At 47.9% G+C, this 17,184-nt stretch overlaps 1 protein-coding gene across 1 annotated transcript; it reads left to right on the forward strand.

Moving 5' to 3' along the window:
* Positions 1 to 1,297: 1,297 nt before the first annotated feature.
* LOC104532557 (voltage-dependent N-type calcium channel subunit alpha-1B-like) lies at positions 1,298 to 17,142 on the forward strand (the record flags this gene model as incomplete). Its single annotated transcript, XM_029087428.1, has 11 exons — positions 1,298 to 1,406; positions 4,572 to 4,679; positions 6,054 to 6,166; positions 7,157 to 7,284; positions 8,508 to 8,646; positions 9,152 to 9,262; positions 9,537 to 9,539; positions 10,915 to 10,950; positions 14,041 to 14,244; positions 14,430 to 14,624; positions 16,606 to 17,142. Coding segments are annotated over 11 exons (1,683 nt in total), but the record flags the coding sequence as incomplete, so codon positions are not given.
* Between the last annotated feature and the right edge of the window lie 42 nt (positions 17,143 to 17,184).

Here is a 17,184-nt window from a genome sequence, read left to right on the forward strand (position 1 = left end):
CTTAGAAGAATGATGAATTTGCCCTTTCATCAAAGGTGGTCCTGTCTGGTGATGGGGAAGGAGTTGTTACCAGGTCTGAAGACCTTGGAAGATACTGATTCTGAGGGACTATTCCATGTCCAGACTGAAACAACATAACTGGGGGAAATTATAGTCCTCCTCATGTTAATCCAGCCTCTTCCTCTATGGGTATGGTCTGGATGGAGCTGTGTAGCTCATTGACTGGAAGGAAAGGAGGAGACCTTCAGAGCTCCTGGGATGCCCAGAGTGAAAGGAGGTAAGAGGCAGAATCCAAATGTCTCCAATAAGAAGGATATTTCACACCTTTACCTATTAGCAGCCAGTCCAGAACTGCCCCAGAGTTCTTGAGCTGCTCTGCAGGACTCACCAGCCTTGTTTTCAAGTCTGCTTCAGGCTCTGCACAAAATGCATCATCACGGGAACGCTCCAGAGACTGCACAGCTCCTGCACGAAGCAGTCACATCCTTCCTGTGGTCATGGTCATTCCTCATGTCCTGCTCACCAGCAGGGCCACCTGCACAGCTGGAAGAGCTGCAGTCACTTTCTGGATGGAGCTGCATCCTGAGATGGTAGATACAAATTCTCCATCATCTTACTGCCTATGGTGCCAGGTCCCATTTGTTGCCATCATTCCTGTTGTTGAAGAGAGGTTGAAAGTAACTGGTGTAGGACAGGATGGCAGAGGTGGCTTCATGGTTTTTATCTCCTGAGGATGTTACTTTGGCAGGGGTGATGGGTACCAGCCACGTTTAGTGTCCCAGGTTGGCCAGAGAAGCTGTGGCTGCTCCTCCCTGGAAGTGTTGAAGGCCAGGTTGGATGAGGCTTTGAGCAACCTGGTCTAGTGGAAGGTGTCCCTGCTGCTGGCAGGGGGGTTGGAACTGGATGAGCTTTAAGGTCTCTTCCAACCCAAACCAGTCTGGGATTCTATGTCTGGAGGTTGCAGACAAAGTTGGAGACTGTCAGGAGCAGGTTGCCAGGTTGTGAAACAGGATGAGAACATTCAAAGTGGCTTCTTTTGGAAGAACTCTCTTTGTAGGGTTGCAGTGCAAATGCTGGCAAATGACTTTTTAGCCACCAAAGCCACCGTTACAGATCAGACCTGCTCCTGAGAAGGAGCTCATGTCTACATGGAGAAGACACACTTTAGCTCAGTGGACAAAAAGTTATCTGAGGTTTGTAATCCAGGTGTTTCTAAGGGTTTGCAGAGGGGGAGGGAAGGGGTGGTGGGGGGAGGAATCCTGACACCCTCTCACAGCACCCGCGTTTCTCTTCCCAGCGCCTGGTGCGGATGAACATGCCGATCTCACCTGAGGATTTAACCGTCCACTTCACGTCCACCCTGATGGCTTTGATCCGCACTGCCCTAGAAATCAAACTCGCCTCAGGTGAGAGGGAGGTGACATCTCACAGCACCCATGGGCTTCAAACCCCGACTTGTTTGTGGGTTTGGTGTCCACCACAAACCACAGACTGGTGGAAATTCAATTTTTCTATCCCCTATGTGCCCTCTGCCAGTGCCCAAGGACAAGGGAGCTTTGGGGACAGGCAACAGAGAAGGGTCCTGAGCATCACTCTGCCTTGGGGTGGCCACATCCTGGCATCCCTGTTGATGAGGTGTGGAGAGCTTTGTCCATCCACATTGGGAGCTCTCAGAGGAGAAGCCTTGTGCGTGTGCTTGTTGCTGTGTAACAGAAATGAGTCTCCACACCTCTTCTAAACTATTCCAGCACGAGGCAAAAAAACCAGCCCTTCCTCTCCATGTGGGGCCTGGAGCATCTGCCCTGCGAGGAGAGGCTGAGAGAGCTGGGACTGTTCAGCCTGGAGAAGAGCAGCCTGAGAGGGGATCTGATCAATGTCTATAAATATCTGAAATGTGGGGTCAATGGATGGGGCCGGGCTCTTCTCGGTGGTGCCCAGTGACAGGACAAGGGGCAATGGGCACAAACTGGGACAGCAGAAGTTCCAGACAAACTGAAGGAAAAACTTCTTTCCTGTGAGGGTGTTGGAGCCCTGGGACAGGCTGCCCAGAGAGGGTGTGGAGTCTCCGTCTCTGGAGATGTTCAAACCCACCTGGACACTTTCCTGTGCAACCTGCTGTAGGGAACCGCTTTGGCAGGGGGGTTGGACTGGATGATCTGCTGAGGTCCCTTCCAACCCCCACCATGCTGTGATTCTGTGATTGCTGTCTGCTGGCAGTGAAGCAGTGACTCCAAGTGCTGTGAACCATATTCCACCTTGAGAGAAAATTTAATTATTTACATATTTAATCAGGCATTTATTTGACTTCCCAATTAAATATCGCAATGTAATGAAATACACTGGCCTTTTCTCTGGGTTGTCACACTCTTAATCAGGCTGACTGAGGTCAGAATCATGTCATGACCAGCCAAAACACTTTTATACCTAATTTAAGAGCTAACAGGAGGTGACAATGCTGTCAGGAGCAAAGGGCAGGGCAGGGGTAGGATGTTCTGCTTTTCCTAAGTGGGTTTCAGGCCAGCCTTTCAACCTCTCTGTATTAATTACCTTCTTTATATGTTGCTTAAGCTTTGTCTTTGATTCTTTTTGGGTAAGCACTGCTGGAAGAAGACCCAATTTTGAGGTGACTGGGACTCCCTTAGGGAATGACAGCGAGTGTCAGACACTCATTTCTAAGCGTGGCTTTAGGACTCTCTGGACCAGCACCTTATTTTAGTAATAACCTCTAGATAAGGACACTAAAATTTGCATTATTTTAGGATTCTAGTTACCTGTCAGCAATGGTAATTCAGTTGAAAAAGGCCCCCCCACCTTTTATTTTTGGCTGCACGCTGGAAGGGAAGCAGAGAAGACAGCTCAGCTGATAGCTCTGGCTTCTTTCAAAGATTTATATCTGCTGTGGGTTGTGACTTCATGACCTGTTTTGTTGTCATGTGTGCTTCGTTTGAATAGGTTTCATGTTCTCCATTTAATTCAGTCTTTAGTGAGATTAAAAAGCCCTTAATAAACTCCCTAATGAGTTTGCAGTGTGGGAGTTCAAACCACCATGTAGCAGAGAACCCAGAGCTTCTTCCCATTACTTTTTCTCTTGGAAAAATAATCTCTTGTCATTCAGCTGAAGTACTTAATTGCCTCCTGTGTGGGGCATTCAGCTGGGAGCTGGCCTAGTGGCTTCCGTCTACATTAATCACTCTCCACTTGTGTATTGAGACCTCGCTTTGGCCCTTTGAACAACGCTGCTGTGTTCATTTCTTCCTGTTTTCACACGGTTGATGTAGCTACTGTTTGATGCTGCTGATCCTGAAGGAGACATCCAACAATGGCTCGTTGCCAAATATTTCAGGAAGAGATGTTGGTGGGGAGGGTTTAATAATCAATCATGGCATTGTTCATAGTCCAGCACCTCAGACCAAGTCCTTTGCATCACGCTCAGGAGGTGCTGCTGCTTTCTGCTGATGCACCCCAAATGAGCAGTGAGAATAAGTCTGAGCTTAAGTTAAAGCCCCAGGTAATGGTGGATTTGTCAGCAGGTTGAGGTGATGATGGTCTTGTTGAGTTCACACACTTTTGTACTGGAGGAGATCACAGAGGGATCTGGATCAATGGGCCAGGACCAATTCCATGAGTTTCAACAAGGCCAAATGCCAGTTTCTGCACTTTGGCCTCAACAACCCTACTACAGGCTTGAGGAGAAGTGTCTGGAGAGCTGCTCAGCAAAGAGGGACCTGGAGGTGTTAGTCAACAGCAGCTGAACATGAGTCAGCAGAGTGCCCAGGTGGCCAAGAAGGCCGAGTGCATCCTGGTCTGGATCAGCACCAGTGGGGCCAGTAGGAGCAGGGAAGTTCTCTTCCCCTCTGTACTGGGCACTGGTGAGGTCGCACCTCCAGTGCTGGGTTCAATGTTGGGTCCCTGACTCCAAGAAGGACATGGAGGTGCTGGAGTGTGTCCAGAGAAGGGCAACGGAGCTGGGGAAGGGTCTGGAGCACAAGTGTGCTGAGTTCCCTTGTGGCTGAGGGAACTGGGGTTGTTGAGCCTGGAGAAAAGGAGGCTGAGGGGAGACCTTCTGGCTCTGTCCAAGTCCCTTGGAGGAGGGTGGAGAGAGGTGGGGGTGGGTCTGTTCAACCAAGAACCAAGGGACAGGACAAGAGGAAATGGCCTCAAGTTGCACCCAGGGCAGTTGAGATGGGATGTGAGGAAGAATTTCTTTGCTGAAAGGGTTCTGAGGCATTGGAAGGGGTTGGCCAGGGCAGTGGTGGAGTCCCCATCCCTGGAGGGATTGAAGAGTCGTGTAGACACAGTGCTGAGGGACATGGGTTAGTTGGGGACTTGTCAGTGTTGGGTTCATGGTTGGACTCGATGATCTTAAAGGTCTTTTCTGTCTGGGCAATGCTGAGATTCTGTGATTCCCTTTGTGACCACTGCTGCAGTTGGTGCTGGTTTGCGGCTCTCAAGAAATGGGAGTGGGGACAATGACTTCTCCTGAGCTTGCTGTATAATGGTGGTACACACTGAAAGGAGAAGGTTTTTTGTTCTTCTTCATGTGCCTCTTTCTCTCCCCTCCTTTTCTGCAGGGGGTGTTAAACAGCACCAGTGTGATGCTGAGTTGAGAAAGGAGATCTCACTGGTTTGGCCCAATCTGTCCCAGAAGACTCTGGATTTGCTGGTGCCTCCTCACAAACGTAAGTGGTTCATCAGCAAACACCCAACCCACCCCAGCTGCCTAGACAAGCCCAGAGGAGGCTTCTCCATCCTTGCCTGCTCTGTCCCTAGCCCATCAAGGTGCACAGTTGTCTAGAGGATGCAGCAAAGAAACCAAGTGCAGGTCAGCTTCTAGGTGTCCTCTCTGCAGGGTTCACAGCCCACATCTCCATGCCATGGTCAGTCAGGTAAAGGAGTAGGGCAGCTGAGGTCACATCTAGGCATGTGTTTCCTTATGCTACACTATATTTCCTGTACTTAGAAAAAAAACAAACCAAAAAATACCCCAAACATTTAAAGAAGGGACCAATGCCCTGTGGGACCTCTTCCAGAGCTTTATTGTCACTCCAGCCTGTGCCTTGCAGGACAGGAGAACAATTTCTACCATCTGGACTCCAGAAAACCAGAAGAAGAAAATTAAATTTTGCTGAGAACTTACAGAATCAGAAGTGAGGTATTCTGGGGCTAAAGGCCTTGATGTTTCTTGATGTTGTCTTGGGCAAATGTGCTGAGAAAATGGAAAGTTTGCTGTTATCATGTTCAACCAAGACAAGGGCTGTGGATTCCTGATTAATGAGAAACAGCGAAGAGCAAGAAAGGTGTTAAGAAAAATGAGGGAGCTGAAGAGGTGCAAATCAGTGGGTAGTGACTGCTTAAGTCTTTTCCTCCCCTCCTCTCTTGATGAAGACCAGGTTGGATGAGACTTTGAGCAACCTGGTCTAGTGGAAGGTGTCCCTGCTGCTGGCAGGGGGGTTGGGACTGGATGAGCTTGAAGGTCCCTTCCAACCCAAACCAGTCTGGGATTCTATATCTGGTGTTTTGACTCGTGCTGAGCTGCTGTGTGGGGAAGGGCTGGTAGCATGGCTGTGAGCACGCCATGAAAGAAGCCATCTGGAGAAGTGAAATAAACGCTCTTTCAATGTGTATCAGCCCATTATGCCCCAGTTGACTGTAACTCAAAGAAATAAGGTATCAGGCTGCTTTGGTGATAAAAAGCTGGCTGTGGATCTGGGATTAATTTAGCAATTCTTCTGCTGGCAATGTTTCCCATGCCACAGAGTTCTCCTGCCTGGTTTTTTTCTACATGATCTCTGTGAATATTTGCCCCAGAGAGCTAGAAGTAGAGGCCATCCTTCTCCAATTTGAAATCCAGCAAGAGGCAAAGACCTTAAGAAGTCTGTTGTAATGTTTCTTACTCTTTTTTTTTTGTTCCTCCACTTTTCTGTGTCTGTTTTGCCTCATTCTAATGTCACCTCTTCTTCCTCCTTGTTTTTGATGCCCATTTGTTGTTATTTCTTGTGCTCTTTGACTTTTTCTTCTCTTCTGATCCTTTTCCTTTCACCATCCTCTGACAGCCGATGAGATGACGGTGGGGAAGGTCTACGCAGCGCTGATGATATTTGACTTCTACAAGCAGAATAAGAACAGCAGGGAACAAGTCAACCAGCCTCCTGGAGGCCTGTGCCAGGTACTTGGCCAAAAAGTGTCCTTCTCTGTCCTCCCTCTTGGACAGCTTCTTCTCCAGCGTTGGGCAGCTCTCATGAGTCACCAGCATGTTTCATCTGGAAAGTCTAGATGCATCTCCAGGCAGGATTTGAAAGTGCTGTCTCAGAAATGGAAACTTCTCCTGAAAGTCTCTCTTTCTCAAAAGATAAAAACCCCAAAAAAACCCAAAAACCATTGGTGCAGTTGTTTTTTCTTGTAGGTCTGGAAAGGTGTTTTCCAAAAGACGTTAAGTGACTTGGGAGTCACTTAAGTCACCAAGTCTTGTTTTCAGAAGTGACCTAAAGACTGGGGAACACCAAAAGATTTCTTTGAATTATCAGAATCAGAATTAATAGATAAATTTATAAGAATTATTGAAAGCTGATGGTAGTTTTAGCTCTAAAACGTTTAAGCTGCTTTTGAAAAATCCGAGTTACTCAAAATCCCTTTGGCTTTATATTAAATTATATTTATATTAAATATTTTATAGATTTGAAGATTTTTACTATTTCTCGAAAATATTTCCTTGCAACTGACTTGATATTGAAACCCCAAAGATTTCCAAAAGGACAAATACCTGTTGATTTCAGGATGAACATCCAGCTGATCTCCAGCATGGTTTATCTGTCTGTCTCACAGATGGGTGGCTAGATAGAGCAGACCCAGTGCCACAATGAGCCACCTGAATTGCCCAGCCCCTTTGGTCACATCAGTGGATGAAATCCCTGGTGCACTCTGGTGACCAGGGAGATACTTTGTTAGAGGGAAGGGGGCTTGCAGCACAATTTTGGCCTGTGTGAAGCTGAGGGTAGCCAGTGTCCTTCAGAGCCTCTGACAGCTATGGGAAGGCTGGAGTGTCCTCTCTGCTGTGCTGATCTTTCAGGGTGGACTTTTTATGAACTAGAAAATGTACTGCAGTCCATTTTCTCCATACATAGCTCCGTCTCTGACAACCTTCTCTTGTGCTTCACAGCCTGGACCAGTGTCACTCTTCCACCCCCTGAAGGCCACTTTGGAGCAAACCCAACCCACAGCATTCAACAACGCCAAGGCATTCCTTCGCCAGAAGAGCTCAGCCTCCCTCAACAACGGGGGCGCCTTGTGAGTACCCCATCATCCTCCCACCAAAGCTGTAACGCAGAGAAGGGACACACTGGCCATAGGCATCAACCCCAACCACTGCTGGTTCAGTTGCTTTAGAGGTGGGGCAGCACAGCTGGTGGGATGAAGACCAGCAGCCCTTCATGCCATGGCTGGGACAGTTTCCAACCAGTGGCTACCAAAATACCTGTGTGTCTGCTTCCTACTGCTGCCTCAGGTGCAGTTATCCATGTTAGCCAGTTATCCAGTATCCAATTAAGATTCAGAGGAGACCATTGGGGTTCTTCAGAGATGCGTGTTCTCTTCATGGTCTCCTCTGAATCTTAATTGGAGAGCTTTCCATTGTGGTGAGTTGTCAGTGTGAGTTTGCTTACAGGAATTTGGGATCATTCCAAAACAACCAACAAGCCCCAACCCACCAACTACCAATGAGTACACTTGGGGAGTAAAAAGGTCCTGGGGAACAAAGAAGGTACCTCAAGCTTGTGGCACTTGGTAACAACAAGAGCTTCTTCAGACTTTCCAGGACAGAATCTGGCTCTTTGGGCAAAAGAATACCTCCACAGAGAGCTCACCAAACAGTTATAGGAACAGTGATCCCTAATCAATTCTCCATTTCCTGCTTTTCTTCAGGTGACTTTCTTCTGGGTCACAAGTGCTGTGGATTTTTAATGATAGACATCTGAGGTTTCAATGTCCTGAATAACCCTGATGGGGAAACCAACATTAGACTCAAGAGTGAAACCCAAGGTCTTCTGTACCACTGTACATTCAGTGAATGTACTTGGCCACAGATGGCTAATCTTGGCATGGCCACAGATGTTTGACCAATGTCATTTAGGGCTATTTGTCTAATTGGTCTTGCATATATAATTTGTCTGAATTCCAAATTCATTCTTCTTCATCAGAACTTGAGCTGCAGCAGCTGATTTCCTCAGTTACTGAAAAAATATACATATATATATATACATATATAAAAAATATGTACTGACTGGTTTGGTTTCCTTGTTGCTCATCAGATCTTCAGCCTATATAGAAAGTGTCCCTGGCAAAACCCAGGGGACCTTCTAGCTTTAGCAGCAGTTGTGCCAACCCTGCAACTAGTTTCATAAGTGAAACCTCAAAGGGTACCCGAGTGCTTTGCCTTCACCACTATAAAGTCAGGAAAATCTCTCTGCAAAAGAATTAATCTCTTTTTTTTTGTCCTCTTTTCCTTCTGACAGACCAACCCCAGAGGGTGGGATCAAAGAGTCCAGTTCTTGGGGGACTCAACGCACCCAGGATGTGTTTTATGAAACCAGGACACCAGCTTTTGAACGAGGCCACTCAGAAGAAATCCCCATTGAGCGGGTGAGCAAACAGGTGAAGACAGGTTGAAATGCAGTAGACAGTAGATCCATCCCTTGAGATGAGCATTGTTCTCTCCTTTATAAACCAAAGTTTGCTTGAATATTATGGAGAAAAACCAAATCTGATATCTTCTAAGGTCTGATAGCTTGCACATGTGGACGTGCTTTTCATGGAATTATGTGTCTGCAGCAATAGGTTACTTGAGGTTCTCTCTTCTTAGTTGTCCCATTGTGCCAATCCCTTTGTCATTAGGGTACAGACTCACATAAGGGGTTTCACAGGTCACAACCAATGCTCATTGCCATGGCGGGTGGAAGAGCTTGGCCTACTCTTGCCCTTGTTGAAGACAACCCTGTAGCTAGAGAAATCTGAGCATTCCACAGCAATTAATTTACTCTCTTTCCCCTCCCAACTTCTCTTCACAATTAAATCAAACTTAGCAAAAGCCTGCGCAGGTGATGGCTTCAAAGCTGATGTTCATGTTGTTGATACTGAAACAATGTCTTGGTTTGATCAGGTGGTAGAAATGAAGGAAATCAGCCCCACCCGTGCCAACGGAGAGCACCAACCAGGCCTGGAGAGCCAGGGGCGGGCAGCTTCCATGCCACGCCTGGCTGCCGAAACTCAGGTGAGCCAGGGAGGCTTTGCTGGTGATGGGAGACTGAGAGTGGGTCAAGAACTCAGTATCTTCTCTCTATTTGTCCTGTTGTTGGAAGTTGCTTGTGAATATTTGTTTTAAAAGATGTTTGCTGAACCTGGAGATGGGTAACCAGCCTTTGTGCTTGAATGGCAGATACTCGTGTGTAGACACAGCACTGTCTCCAATTTTAATCATAAAAACAGCTGGAGATGTGGTGTGATTCTCCTTGATGAATGTAGTAGGTACAGAAGATACCAGGAAGCCTGTGCCTGGAAGGCTGCATTGAGACACTAACTCTGTTGTGGCTTTTGTCAGTAAAATGTTGAGGATTTAAATTTTTTAACTCCTTGTAAAGAAATCTCCTAATTAGACTTGACTTTTACAGCAACTTGTGGATGCTACTTAGTGCATAGGTTGTCATGGTTTCCACAGATCATTTTTTGGCCATTTCACATATTCATTGCTAGCTTATTGTCCCAGATGCTCTTCAGCCACTGTCCTGCCTCCAATGTGTTGGAACATCTTACCACTCATAGTTGTGTCTCTCTCATTCAAAGGGCCTGATTCATACAGGCAGGAGTCCACCTGGTCTAGTGGAAGGTGTCCCTGCTGATGGCAGAGGGGATGGAACTGGTTGATCTTGAAGGTGCCTTCCAACCCAAACCAGTCTGTGATTTATGAGTGAGCAGCCCATGGTTGTGGGAAGCAGAACATGAAAGAAATTCCACACCCTACAACTAAACTCCCGTGTATTTCATACACAGCAATAGCTCCACAGCTAGAACCTTCTTGGCTGTTGTGCTCAGGGTGGCTCAAGCTACACTTCATCGGTGAGCAAATTTCCCAGCTGACTTCAGAAATTACAATCTTGGTATGAGAGCTGGGATTTTCTGCCTTATCAGCAATACTACTCAACATGCTTAAGAAAAGAAACAGACCCCAAAGCAAACCCATACTCCCTCCCTTCCCCTTTCCCAGAACAAAGTTGTCCTTTATTGTAGACCACAAGTAGCATCTTTCCTTCCAAGGCAATGCAGTTGGCAGCAGCAGAGCCAGCAGCACGAGTTTTTCCTTGGGAAACACCTCTCCATTGCAGTCAGATATTTCCAGAAGTGAATCCCTCTCGCACAAGCACGGTACGTCTTCCCCAGGGTGCAGCTGCCCCGCGTGAAACCTCTCTGAGCTCGTTATGAATCAGGTCCATGATATCAAACCTCATTTAATAAGACGATGTTTTGGCGGTTGTAGCTTCAGCTGAATAACCAATTGTCCTTTCTGTGTGTGTCTTTCCCTTCCACCCTCCTTCTCACGTGCTGCTTCTGCTTCCCTCCCAACTTTTTGAGTTCTTCATAACTTTTATTTGCGATGCTTTCTGTTTCTGGATGTCTCCCTTTTTGTTTGCCTGTCATTCCTCTATCTTTTTACATTCCCATTTTTTTATTATTAATTTATTTCCTAACTTTCCCTAATGCTTTCAATCTCACCTCCTCCCTCCTTTCTTTGCTGTCCTCCTTCCGCCATCACCTCCTCTCTCTGGTCGTCATCGTGTCTGCTGCCCATCTGCCGTGATGTCTGACAATGGCTGTACTGTGGGGGCTGCTTCAAATAAATATCTCTCATCTTGCCCGAATTGTTTGCAGAGGAGCAAAGCACGGTCACCTGGGAGTTACCTAGCAGTATGTAGTTTGCACTCAGTTGTATCCTATTAAATTAATGTTAAGAAATAATTAACCTTCCTTAACCCTTTACTCTTTGGTGTTTTTCTTGCCCTTCTCATTTGGAGCCCAATGTTGTGCCAACTCTCTCTCCCTTGAGCCCCAATTGCACGTCGCACGCTCCAATAGCAGGGACTTTTTGGTTTGGTTTGCTTATTTATTTGGGTTTCTTTGGATGCTTTGTTATACAGGAATTTAGGGATTGGTTTGGTAATGAAGAAACAATTAGTAACTCTCTGCATGGTTGTGATGTCATCTCCCAAGGCTTGAGCCTGTGCGCGCCCTGTTAACGTAGTGAGAGCATTGGGAGGATTTATGGCCAAGGGTGTTCGTTGCTTCACCACTTCCCATTAGTGTCATAGAATTGCTTTGGTTGGAAAAGATCTCAAGATCACCGTGTCCAACCATCAACCCAACACTACCAAATTCTACCTCTAAACCATGTCCCTCAGCACCTCGTCTACCCATCTAGGTAGATGAATTGGGGCTGTACAGCCTGGAGAAGAGAAGGCTCCAGGGAGATCTTATAGCGGCCTCCCAGTACCTGAAGGGGCTACAAGAAAGCTGGGGAAGGACTTTTCATAAGGACAACTAATGACAAAACAAGGGGAAATGGGTTTAAGCTGAAAGAGGGCAGGTTTAGATTAGATATTAGGAAGAAGTTCTTCACTGTGAGGGTGGTGAGACACTGGAACAGGTTGCCCAAGGAAGTTGTGGCTGCTCCTCCCTGGAAGTGTTGAAGGCCAGGCTGGATGAGGCTTTGAGCAGCCTGGTCTAGTGGAAGGTGTCCCTGCTGCTGGCAGGGGGGTTGGAACTGGATGAGCTTTAAGGTCCCTTCCAACCCAAACCATTCTATGATTCGATGATTCTATCTTTTAAAACCCTCCAGGGGAGGTGACTCCACCACCTCCCTGGGCAGCCTGTTCCAATGCTTGATAACAATGAAGAAGTTGGAATAAGCACAGAATCAGGTCCCAGGTCCAAAGAGAAATGTTAATTTCTTACTGATTTGTCAGGCTTTTTGTTGGGAAATTTCTGTCATCATCTTTCTGGCAGCTCCTACATGGATTTTGGAAATCTAGATAAGTGCTTTTAGTGGGAAATATTTTCACTTTTCACTTTTTTCCCCATATCTTTCAAATCCTGAATCTGTCTGTCCAGTTTATGGACTTCTCTGCCCTCCTCCATCTTCAGGAGGACAAACATGAACCTCTTCAGCAGAATTTCTTGCCCATAGAAAGTGCACACAGCAAAAGACACAGGAGACAAACGCAGCACAAGATGGTCCTGCTCACTGCACTGGTGCAGACCCTGGGGACACACTGACACTATGCTGTGCTCACCCACCCCAGCAGTGTCTGCCTTTGCCTCTGACCAACCTTCCAGCTCCATCACCTCCAGTGGGAAGCACCAAAATTTGGGTAACTACCTAACAAAAGAGAGAGCAACCAACAACTATTCACCCAAGGCTGCATCTTTGCATGAAGGACCATCCAGCCAAAGTTCTTTCCACTCAAAATAATGAGGAGAGCTGTAGAAACAACTGGCTTTGCAGTGTGTAAATATCACAGGGCAGCTGAGATCTGAATTTCAGGATAAGCAAATAAAATAACATAGACGGTAAAAATAATACAGGGCTCTTTGGAAAGGTTACAGTGAACAAAGTAAATGTTCTGTGAGAACCGTTGGTGGAGGCACTTACTGGATTGTGAATCCAAACAAACGTAAGAGATCAGGGACTGGAGAACATCCTGAGCTGACAGTTTGATAATTGGAGGCTTCTTAAATCCAGTATTATACCGAATAATTTATATTCTTAATTATAATATCCCTATAACATACGAAATGCATTCAGGATGGAAAGACAATGTCAGAAATTAACTTTGAAATTAATTCCTCTCAAAATATATCATCTCTACCTTGCCTGCAAGGAAAGACTTTCTCAAAGGTTTTTGGACCTTTGTGAAAGGACCACGGTGCTCTGAGGTCTTTCCTCTGCAGCTTTGATGCAGTGATAGACCCAAGGAAGCCTCCCAAGGATGGATGAATCCTATCTCCACCACAGAGCCATCTGCAAAGCAGTTGGAGGCCAGCAGAGTGGAAGAGAAAGAAACATGAAGATTGGCCTCATTTTCTGAGCTTTACACCTTTATTGGGCAGTAGGGAAGGGAAAAGCTGTGAGAACATCTGTCCTGCAGTCCACGTGTCTTGGTTTCTGCAGAGGAGCTTTGTAAGGCTTTGAACCCAAAGGGAAAGGAGCAGAGTCTGGGGCTGCCACTGGCACAGGGACAAGGTCCAGCAGTGTCCATGGGTGGCTGTGTTACTCGCACAGATGTTTGCCTCTCAAGCCAGAGGTGATTTGAAAACAGCAATAGCAATAGCAAAGGTATCCTGGTAGAATTGCAGGTCATACATGCTACCTTGCTTGTCCCAGTCACATGGGCTTCCAGGAGTAATGGTGGGATGAGAAGAGGGGTTTAGATGTTTGGTAGGAGTTGTCTCCAGTTGCAGGCAGGTAGAATTAATTACTTGGTGGCTTGGCCTGTACTTTGCCCACTTATCCTTGATTTTTTTTTCTCCCTCTCCATGTGATGCCCAGCAACACTTTCATGCTTTCATCTTTGGAGTTGCTTTGGGATGACCCCAGGCCCTGAAGCAGCTTTGGGTGAAATTAGTCTTGGAGAATGATCTTTGTGAGATGCTTGGCTACTGTGCTATCCTGTGCCCCTGCTAATCTGCTCCTGACTCCTCTGTCGCTGTGGTTGGTGTGAAGTTCTGCCTGGTTGCTCTGTGCCCGTTGGTACCTGTGGGTTGGCACTTGGCTACAACTAAAACCCATTTCAGCAAACAGACATTGCTCCTCAAAGTCACCACAAAACCCAACCATTCCACAAGTCCTTCTGCCCATTCCACTTATATCCAATTTTTATATCAACATTTTTCTCCTTGCCCTTGTCTCGCCCTGTATGACCCTCCCCATGTTGGGAACCAAGCAGCTGAGCATGGTGCAGAACCTGTCCTCATCCTGCTCCTCCGTGTCCCTCCTTGCAGCCTATCCCAGACACGAGCCCCATGAAGCGCTCGGTCTCCACGCTGACCCCACAGCGCCCACATGCCATGCACCTCTACGAGTACTCTTTGGAACGCATGCCACCAGAGCAAGGGCATCACCACCATCACCACCGCTGCCACCGGAGGAAAGAGAAGAAGCAGAAGTCCTTGGACAGGTCCCCCCATCAGCTGGCCGATGGAGAAGCTGGTAAGTGCTCGCAAACAAGGATTTGTCCATCATCCTCCTCCCTTCAGGATGCACAGTGGTCATCTGATGTGATTTGGGGTCCCATCTGCATGGTGGGACCTCCCTGTCCTACACTTAAAAGTTCTACCTATGTTGTTGACCTCCAACCAATGTTCTTCTTTCAGTGGCCCAGTCTGGTGAGTCTTATTCCAAGGACAAGAAGCAAGAACGTGGCCGGTCCCAAGAGAGGAAGCAGCACTCTTCCTCCTCCTCTGAAAAGCAGCGTTTCTATTCCTGCGACCGCTACGGCAGCCGGGACCGTTCTCAGCCCAAGTCTGCTGATCCGAGCAGGCCCACCTCACCCAACGGAGGGCCAGAGCAAGGTCCACACAGACAGGTGAGAAGATGCAGGGTGGGAAAAGAACCCTAAGTTCTTCCAGGGATGTGCACAACTTTCCCATGTGTTGTATAAAATAAAGGAGACAGAACAGGAAAGGCTGGGCAGTAGGAAGTAAAGCCTTTGAGGTCCTGCTTGGTCCTTCACATCCAAGACAAGGATGGAAATATCATTTGGTGGCTCTTTAGTAGCCACCTACAGAGTGAGCAACTCGCAGCATCTCACTGGGACCTCACTGCCAAGGACACCCTTCCTCACAATTTCAGCAGAGCAGCCTGGGAGACCTGAGAACTGTCAGCTCTTGATAAGAAAGAGCTTGGTGGAGAAAGTGTATCTGAGTCAAGGCAGGCTGGTAGCCTCACTCCGAGAAGGACATGGAGGTGCTGGAGCGTGTCCAGAGAAGGGCAACGGAGCTGGGGAAGGGTCTGGAGCACAAGTGTGCTGAGTTCCCGGCTGAGGGAACTGGGGGTGTTGAGCCTGGAGAAAAGGAGGCTGAGGGGAGACCTTCTGGCTCTGTCCAAGTCCCTTGGAGGAGGGTGCAGAGAGGTGGGGGTGGGTCTGTTCAACCAAGGAGCAAGGGACAGGACAAGAGGAAATGGGCTCCAGTTGTGGCCAGGGCAGTTGAGATGGGATGTGAGGAAGAATTTCTTTGCTGCAAGGGTTCTGAGGCATTGGAAGGGGTTGCCCAGGGCAGTGGTGGAGTCCCCATCCCTGGAGGTGTTTAAAAGCCGGGTAGATGAGGTGCTTAGAGATCTGGTTTAGCAGTGGACAGCTCAGAGATCTTTTCCAACCACTATGATTCTATGACATCTCCAAGTACCACACAGCTGCTGTGCTCAGAGGGAGGTTCCGGCCACTCTCCAAAACCCTAAATTTGCAGCTGGATGCTGGTCTGTGACCGGGCAGGTGCCTCCAGAGGGATGAGTGATGCTGTCAGCCATGAGCCTCTGCAGCAACATCCTGCCATGGTCCTGAGCAGCACCCAGGCTGCAGCCTGGGAGGTTGTGTGCTGCAGTGGGTGCTCAGGAGCTGCTGCCCCATAGCTCTGGAGACACCCAGGGTGTGGGACACACTTTGCACAGTCATTCTCAGCTGGGAGGAGATGTGACATCAACGTACGGTCTGATGTGCCCAGGCCTGTGTGTGGCCATAGCAAGAGGGAACTGCAGCCTAAGGGGTCTTTTCCATTTCCAGTCCCTGACTGGCTTTCTTCCCATTTTTCAGATGAATTTTTCTTTCCATATCTTAATTTCTCCCTCAGCTTGGAGAGGCAGGAAGATGACACTGATTTTTTTTACCATGATGATTTTTACTTCTCCTTTCTTGCACGCTCAGTTTACCAGACTTTTAAATTATCACCTATATTTTAATTAAAAAAAAAAACCCCACCAAACCCTGAAACCTTCCCATAATTCACAGACATTCAGCTTTTGAGCATCAACTACCTTTTCATAACCCTCTTCCCCCATCCCAGTGAAGTCCATATTGTCCCCCATGTCCCATGGGGGGGTTTAATAAGGCAGGTTTTTGAGGTTCTCCTGCCTAGTCCAGGTAAGGCGCATGTGGAGCCTGTGTATGGTGTGGATGCCTCCCCCCCACCCCTCAACCCCCGGACAGTGTCCCCTTCTGTTGGAGCCGTCTGCCCTTTGCCTCCTACCGATGCTCTGATCCTTTCTGTCCTTATTTAACCGCTCGCAGAACTTTTAAGTTCTCCAGCTCTTTACATCTCGTGTGGAATTACTTCTCGAGAACCTCCTCCCCCCTCTCCGACTGTGCTTGTCTAAACTCTCTCTTTTTTTTGTTGTTGTTGGTCTTTTTTTTTTTGCTGTTGTTGGTTTTTTTTTTTCTTTTCTTTCCTCCTGTGACTCGTCTCTCCCTTCTGTTGCTTCTCCTTCCGTTCTCTACCCGCCTGCCTTTGTGTTTCGTCTGGTCTTGCCCCTTTCTTTATTTTTTGATTTGCTTTGTTCCAATTTTGATGTAGGGCAGTGGTTCAGTTAATGGGAGCCCCTTGCTGTCGACATCTGGTGCTAGTACCCCATGCCGGGGTCGGAGGCAGCTCCCACAGACTCCACTCACCCCACGCCCCAGCATCACTTACAAGACCGCTAACTCCTCGCCCGTCCACTTCACCAGTTTCCAAACTGCTCTGCCCACATTCTCCCCGGGACGACTGAGCCGAGGTTTGTCCGAGCACAACGCCCTGTTACGTGGGGACCAACAACCGACCCCACTGGCCGTGGCCCGTATCGGCTCTGACCCTTACCTGGGACACCGTGATGACACCGACAGCCCCTACCGCGCTGTGCCGGAGGACACCCTCACCTTCGAGGAGGCGGTGGCCACCAACTCGGGACGGTCCTCAAGGACTTCTTACGTCTCTTCTTTAACCTCCCAATCTCACCAAATCCGGAGGGTGCCCAACGGTTACCATTACACGTTGGGTCTCAACACAGGTCCCGGGACTGGCACCAGAGGACGTAGTTACTACCACGAAGCCGATGAGGATGACTGGTGCTAGCGGGGTGGCAACACCCTTGGAGGCCTGCGTGTTTAAAATCGA

The sequence above is a fragment of the Antrostomus carolinensis genome, unplaced genomic scaffold (genome assembly GCF_000700745.2).
Source record: "Antrostomus carolinensis isolate BGI_N321 unplaced genomic scaffold, ASM70074v2 scaffold13591, whole genome shotgun sequence".
Lineage (NCBI taxonomy): Eukaryota > Metazoa > Chordata > Aves > Caprimulgiformes > Caprimulgidae > Antrostomus > Antrostomus carolinensis.